This window comes from Diaphorina citri, unplaced genomic scaffold (genome assembly GCF_000475195.1).
Source record: "Diaphorina citri unplaced genomic scaffold, Diaci psyllid genome assembly version 1.1 scaffold1359, whole genome shotgun sequence".
Taxonomy (NCBI): domain Eukaryota; kingdom Metazoa; phylum Arthropoda; class Insecta; order Hemiptera; family Psyllidae; genus Diaphorina; species Diaphorina citri.
In genome coordinates this window covers 32,250-39,761 of record NW_007378786.1, presented here as the reverse complement: position 1 = coordinate 39,761, position 7,512 = coordinate 32,250, and the positions used below count along the sequence as shown (strand labels likewise).

Sequence of the window (7,512 nt, the reverse complement as noted above, 5' to 3'; positions counted from 1 at the left end):
ATTTCAGCTTTCTAGGTGTTGTGGTTCAGGAGATAGAGCGATCAGTGTGTGAAATGTGAATGAGTGAATGGATCTTGATTTTATAATATAAGATTATGTATGTATAAAATATGCATTTTTCCTCCTATTTTATATAACAAAAAAGGTAGTAGGAGTATAGGAGCTAATGGTGGAGGTTGAAGATTGAAATGTTCACTGGAACAAATTTATTTTCCAATATCTTCAATCATCTCACGTCAATTTTCCCAGGGTCCTGGGCGCAACGGGAAACTCAGTTTACAATTTCTCCTTCTTATTAGCCTGGTACAATATGTGCGGCCGGTCAGGCCCTGTAAATAGGGAGGGGCAGTTGGTGGGTTTGAATCCAAAAGAAAATTTAGAGGTTTGTTACACCCCATTGTCATTTTTTTTCGGAGAGAATTGATAGAAGGAACTGTAACTGCTAATAAGGTCTTATCGTCCCGAAAGCGAATAGAGAAGGAAGACAGGCTAGGAGAAATCCTGCCATTCCGAGAACGAACCTTATCTGTTAAGGATAAAATTCGCCCCTGGCGGGAATCGAACCAGCAACTTAGTGCCATAAGGTGTAAAAAGAAGAAAAATAAGTTGATAATTGGCTTGATTGGACATCAAAATGTTGGGAAATGTGACTGCTGTGACACGGTTGTTTCTTTCCAGAAACGCAGCCGTTATATTGCAATTCCACTTCTTCCGTTCATCTTCACCCTGAAATATATTTTATTATTATTATTATTATTATTATTTTATAAAATTTCCTACTCCCCCCGGGATTTGAACCCAACACCTTCAGAGTGAGAGTCAAACCTAACTCGGTCATCGAGGCCAGCTCCGATATGCCCCTGAAATCCATCCATTAAATATAAAATATGTGCTATCGGCAGCAATGGAAGAAAATCATTTTTCATCATCATCCTTCCGCCCGTGCTTTCTATTCTGCCTCACACATCAGAAAGTACAGGGATCGACTATAGAAGGTCCCGGGTTCGATTCCGGAGAAGGTTTATTTATTTATTATTACCTATTGTTTTTTTTTATATGTCAATAATAATAATAATAGTGCACGGGCGATGAACGACCTCCCTGTGTTACAGTGTGTTGGAAAAGGTCCTTTCGACCCTCCCATTCAGTTACTACGCGGGGGGGCAAACGACTTTTTGACCACACTGTCGAAATGACCGGGTGAATCAAAAATTTCGGCACGGACTTTAGCGCTTGAAAGGAATAGAAAAGAGATTTTTTTTCGTGGAAATTCTGTTTGGTTTCCCCCAAAGGTTGGTCACCATTGCCAAACGACACCAGGGTTCGAACCGGGCGGTCTAAAACGGTGCTTGATTTTGGTATCAGTCTGTTCTAATATTAATAGTGCCGTCGAAAAAGAGCTGCACTAGCTCGTCCTTTTCAATCAGCAGTATAGCATATATGAGAAAATTTGACCGATTGTATTACTTTCTTTCATACAGGATAACGAAAGTAAAAATATGACCTCTCTCCTACGATATCAAAGGATTCCGTTTCGGAGGGGCGGCTTAGGGGGGGCGAAAAATAGAATGTAGAGAGGGGCGGGGGATAAAAAAACGATAAAAAAGTATAAAACTCACGGTGCATAGGGCAGGGCAGCTGAGGCGGCGAGGGCTTGCAACGGGTTGGGGGGTGCAAAGGCCGCCGAATTCACTGGGAAGCCGGCCCGTACGGCCGCCACGCGGCTCCTTTGAATGGCGACTCCCCGAAGTGCGGCTACAAGTACAAATAACATGCAAGAGAAAAGAGAGAACAAAAAAAAATTGTTGCTATCACCAAAAATTGCTCGCTCAAAAAAACAAAAAAAGTATTAGAGAGAGGGGCGGGTAGGGGTAAGATTAATTTAGAGGGAAGGGAGGAGAGGTATGCACAATTTACATATTGGGAGGGAGAGGAAATGTAGACGTGGACGAGGAAGGGAGGGGAGGGGAGGGGGAGAGAGAGGAAATAGAATATACGCACAAATAAATCAGATAGCTGGATGTACAGGGAAGAAAAAGAGAACAGGAGAAGCAGGAGGAGGAGAAAGAGGAAGAGGAGGAGAAGAAGAAGGAAGTAGGAGGGGAAGGATAAAATTTGAAGAGAATAATGAGTGATAAAATAGGAGAGATGGCCGGAATATTGGTAAGGTTCTAGAGAACAAGCATGATTGTATGTACAAGAATATGGGCAGGATTTTCAAGATTGGTATCATTCAGGGGTAGAAAAGGGAAGAGGAATTGACGTGTCGAAGGCTTCTGACTCTTTTGAGACCGTTTGCGAGGATAAAATTCCATACCTCGGCTGGGATTGAACCCACGCCCTCCTGTTTACCAGGCGAGCGCCTTGACCACTACACCACCGAGGACAAGGAAAAACCTTTTCAAAAGCTGAGGCGATATCAGGCATTTATGCCTCTCCTTTTTTTGGGTGTAATTGGTTCAAACTACAACGATAGAAGCTCTAGGGTTCAATCCCAGAGAAGGTTAAGTTTTTTTTCTTGTATTTTTGTAAGGAACCGAACAACTTTTCAAAGGCTACATCCGACTTTCAAAGGCCACATGAAACGCTTTGATAAGAGTTTTTTTTTCTTTATTTTTTGTATATAATCGACCACTTTTTTAAAAGCTAGAGCCACATCAGGCTTTTATTTGTCGCCTCTTTTGGTTCCTCAGACATCAGACGCTTTGAAACTACAGGGATCAACAATACAGGGGAATCGTCGATTCCCGCCCCGGGACGGATTTCACCCTAAACAGATAAGGTTCGTTCTCGGAACGGCTGGCTTTTTCCTATCCTGACTTCCTCCTCTCTGAACGGGAAGACCTTAGCAGTTACAGTTCCCTCTATTCAACCTCTTTCTGCCAGCCAGCCGGTCAGGCCCTGTAAATAGGGAGGGGCAGTTGGTGGGTTTGAATCCAAAAGAAAATTTAGAGGTTTGTTACACCCCATTGTCATTTTTTTTCGGAGAGAATTGATAGAAGGAACTGTAACTGCTAATAAGGTCTTATCGTCCCGAAAGCGAATAGAGAAGGAAGACAGGCTAGGAGAAATCCTGCCATTCCGAGAACGAACCTTATCTGTTAAGGATAAAATTCGCCCCTGGCGGGAATCGAACCAGCAACTTAGTGCCATAAGGTGTAAAAAGAAGAAAAATAAGTTGATAATTGGCTTGATTGGACATCAAAATGTTGGGAAATGTGACTGCTGTGACACAGTTGTTTCTTTCCAGAAACGCAGCCGTTATATTGCAATTCCACTTCTTCCGTTCATCTTCACCCTGAAATATATTTTATTATTATTATTTTTTTTATAAAATTTCCTACTCCCCCCGGGATTTGAACCCAACACCTCCAGTGTGAGAGTCAAACCTAACTCTGGCCTCCAATTCGTGCCTGAAATCAATCCATTAAATACAAAATATGTGCTATCGGCAGCAATGGAAGAAAATCATTTTTCATCGTCATCATCCTTCCGCCCGTGCTTTCTATTCTGCCTCACACATCAGAAAGTACAGGGATCAACGATAGAAGGTCCCGGGTTCGATTCCGGAGAAGGTTTATTTATTTATTATTACCTATTGTTTTTTTTTTTTTATATGTCAATAATAATAATAGTGCTTATTTATACTGCTCGCATAGGACTATAAAGTCGCTTTACTCCAGCAGTAGGCTACTACTATTATTGTGGTCAAATTTTCAAATGATATTGAGGATAAAATTCCATACCTCGGCTGGGATTGAACCCACGCCCTCCTGTTTACCAGGCGAGCGCCTTGACCACTACACCACCGAGGTCAAGGAAAAACCTTTTCAAAAGCTGAGGCGATATCAGGCATTTATGCCTCTCCTTTTTTGGGTGTAATTGGTTCAAAGTTCAAACTACAACGGTAGAAGCTCCAGGGTTCCATCCCAGAGAAGGTTAAGTTTTTTTTTCTTTTATTTTTGTAAGGAACCGAACACCTTTTCAAAGGCTACATCCGACTTTCAAAGGCCACATGAAACGCTTTGAAACTACAAGGATCAACAATACAAGGGAATCGTCGATTCCCGCCCCGGGACGGATTTCACCCTAAACAGATAAGGTTCGTTCTCGGAACGACTGGCTTTCTCCTATCCTGCTTTCGGACCGGGAAGACCTTAGCAGTTACAGGTTACAGTTCCCTCTATTCAACCTCTTTCTTTAGCTCTTCTACCTAGCAGGGATCATTTGACAGGTTACAGTTCCCTCTATTCAACCTCTTTCTTTAGCTCTTCTACCTAGCAGGGATCATTTGTGTTGATACAATCAACTTGATATAGGGTGACACAAATGAAAACTGTCACATAGCTCCCCCTGGGGAGTCAGTCTCTTCGATTTCGGGACGATAAGACCATAGCAGTTACAGTTCCCTCTGTCAAACCTCTTAAAAAAAAAAAAAAAAACCTCTTTCTTTAGCTCTTCTACCTAGCAGGGATCATTTCTGTTGATACAATCAACTTGATATAAGGTGACACAAATGAAAAGTGTCACATAGCTCCCCCTGGGGAGTCACAATTTAATCTGAGTAATATACTGATACAATGCACAACGCTTTCTCTGTATTGTGTTACATGTTACACCTTCAGGTCATAACACGGAGAGCGAAAATGAAATTTAATTTCCAATATTTCTTCTTACACACTTTCCTCTTTTTCTTCTTTCTCTCCCTCCCTCTCTCTGGGGAGTCACAATTTAATCTGAGTAATATACTGATACAATGCACAACGCTTTCTCTGTATTGTGTTACATGTTACACCTTCAGGTCATAACACGGAGAGCGAAAATGAAATTTAATTTCCAATATTTCTTCTTACACACTTTCCTCCTTTTCTTCTTTCTCTCCCTCCCTCCCTTCCTCTCTCTCTCTCTCCTTCTATCCCTCTCTCTTACTTCTTCCATTTTCTAAATCCTCTTACTATACTCTCTCTAATTCTCTTTTTCTATCTGTATCCTCTTTTTTACAATCTCGATTTCTCTTTTTATTTTCTTTCTTTCTTTCTCTCTCCCCCTCTCTCTCTCTCTCTTTCTATTTCATGTTTTCCTTCTCTCTCCTTTGACCTTTCTATGTTGAAACGACATGTGGCAGTAAAATTGATAGATTACAAGATCGAGAAAGAGGGAGGGAGGGGGAGGGGGAGAGAAAGAGAGAGAGGAAGGAGGGAGGGAGAAAGAGAGAGAGAGAGAGAGAGAGAGAGAGAGAGAGAGGAAGGAGGGAGGGAGAGAAAGAAAGAGGGAAGAAGATCGAAAATTATGATAGTAAGAGAAGAAGAACAAGAGAGCGTAGGTATGGTAAAATTGGAAAAGAAAGAGGGAAAGGGAAAGGAGAGAGAGAGAGAGAGAGAGAGAGAGAGAGAGAGAGAGAGAGAGAGAGAGAGAGAGAGAGAGAGAGAGAAAAAAGAGAGAGAGAGAGAGAGAGAGAGAGAGAGAGAGAGAGAGAGAGAGAGGCGTTCAAAAACGATTTTGCCTAAAATTTACTGAAAATTCTGATTAGGTATTCCCGATTTTCATGCTCATATTTATATTTGTTTCCATTCTTCTGGATATTTTATCTCTTCATCTTCTTCCCCCCCCCCTTTGACTATCCCGTCTTTGGCTGGGTGGAGGAGCTCACTGTGTGAGAATCCTGCCATAAAGATATCAAATTCGCTGACTTTTCAGGTTTTTCCAGACCTCAATTTTAAAGAACTAAAAAAAATAATAATAATATAGATACCTACAAATGTCGCCTGGCGGAAATTAGATGTCAGTTAAGGTGAAACGGTTTGCTGTCACATTTGAACAAAACGATGTCACAAACGTTAACTCTACTTCTTCTTCTTCTTCTTCTTCTTCTTCTTCTTCTTCTTCTTCTTCTTCTCCTCCTCCTCCTCCTCCTCCTTTCTCTTTTTCTTGCTTTCTATTTCGTTTTTCCTCAGTAGCGACCGGTCGGTGAAAAAGATGGGGGTAGTCCTTTTTGTCCCTCTTGACATAGGCAAATTCAACTTTCTAGTTAGGTACGTAAATGTAGCGACATTGATTTAGTGGAAATCAACTTCCCTAGTTTTACGTTTTACCACATATTTTTTCAGGAAAAAATGTCTTTAAATGACTTAATCGGAGATTTCACAAATGGGAGACTTTATGAGTATGTGTAATTTGAAGAACATCAAAGCAAACATTGGACCCATTGATGATACTAATATTGCTGTTAATGAAGGATATCTTAATTGAACATAATATTAGAAAAAAAAGGAAAAAGAAGAAAGTAATATGTAATTTGAAGACCCCCGTGACAAGAGCAAAGCAAACATTGATGATACTGTTAATGACGATGACAGAGATATCAGAGATGTCTTAATTGAACATATAGTGTGGGTAGGAAAGGAGACAAACCCAGCGGATTCTATGAAAAGGGATAAAGTAAATATTAGTACAGAGAAAGGAAAAAAAAAATGTGCAAACATGAGAATTTCTGTGTCCCAGATTGAGAGATAAAAATAAAGTTAAAAAAAAATCTTCTCCAACATTTAAAGTTTGTTTGTACACTAACATTTGTAAGAGAGAGAGAAGGGGGAATAGGGAAGGGCAGGGAAGAGGGGAAGAAGGAAGGGAGGGAGGGAGAGAGGAAGGGGGAGAGAGAGAGGGAGGGGGAGAGAGAGAGGGAGACAGAGGGAGGGAGATAGAGAGAGGAAGAGAGAGAGGGAGGGAGATAGAGAGAGGGAGGGAGAGAGAGAGGGAGGGAGAGAGAGAAGTATGTGTCAAAAATTTTAAAGTTTTTTATTTTTAATAGGTGTCTTGGTGACTTTTTTTCGTTCTCATTCTGACCTACTTAATTTCTGCAAAACCTTTTCTATGGAACCACCTCATTTACATCACACGAACATGTTAACAAAAATAATAGTCATAAAAGATCTACTTGTTATAGTACACAAGCATAGACAAATAGTAAGATAGATGAGACAACTCACGACTAGAAGCGAATACCTACATATACATAGGTAAATAGCTATACACTAACTTAGAAAAGGTTGTGTAATATGTATACCTATCTATTCACTTTAGAACAGCTTGTGAGAACATTTCATCATCCGTGAAAACCGCAAGGAATGTGGGATATACAGGTGAAGAATCTCTCCAAAGTCACACAAGTTTTAAGAGGAGAAACTACCAAAGCCTCAAGGCAATGTAGACAAATGCTCTGACAGGTTTGAACTTTAAAATTTAATTTGTGAGGTGAGCCGAAAATTCCCCAAACGGCGCCAAACAACTCACACGCGCGAAGAAAAGCTCGCTCTCCCATCCTGAAACTTTAAATCTTCTAGCTCTGAAATTTGTGGGTTTAATTTTAAGTGTTGTTCGAGCAGAATTAAACGGGAAAGGAATCAAAGAAGAAGGAGAAGAAGAAGAAGAAGAGAGAAAAAAGTGAAGAAAACAAGGGGAAAGAAGAAGAAGAAGAAGGAGGAGGAGGAGGAGGAGGAGGAGGAGGAAGAGGTG

The 7,512-nt window shown here is 40.8% G+C and overlaps 1 protein-coding gene across 1 annotated transcript in view; it reads right to left on the bottom strand.

The window, feature by feature from the left end:
* The window catches only part of LOC103515511 (transcription elongation regulator 1-like), a gene marked incomplete at its 5' end in the record, with an annotated part of 48,886 nt that overhangs the window by 18,951 nt on the left and 22,423 nt on the right, over nt 1-7,512 (bottom strand). Inside the window, one exon of the mRNA XM_008480446.3 lies at nt 1,620-1,755. Coding sequence (XP_008478668.2) covers nt 1,620-1,755 — 136 coding nt within the window. The remainder of the gene's footprint in view (nt 1-1,619; nt 1,756-7,512) is intronic.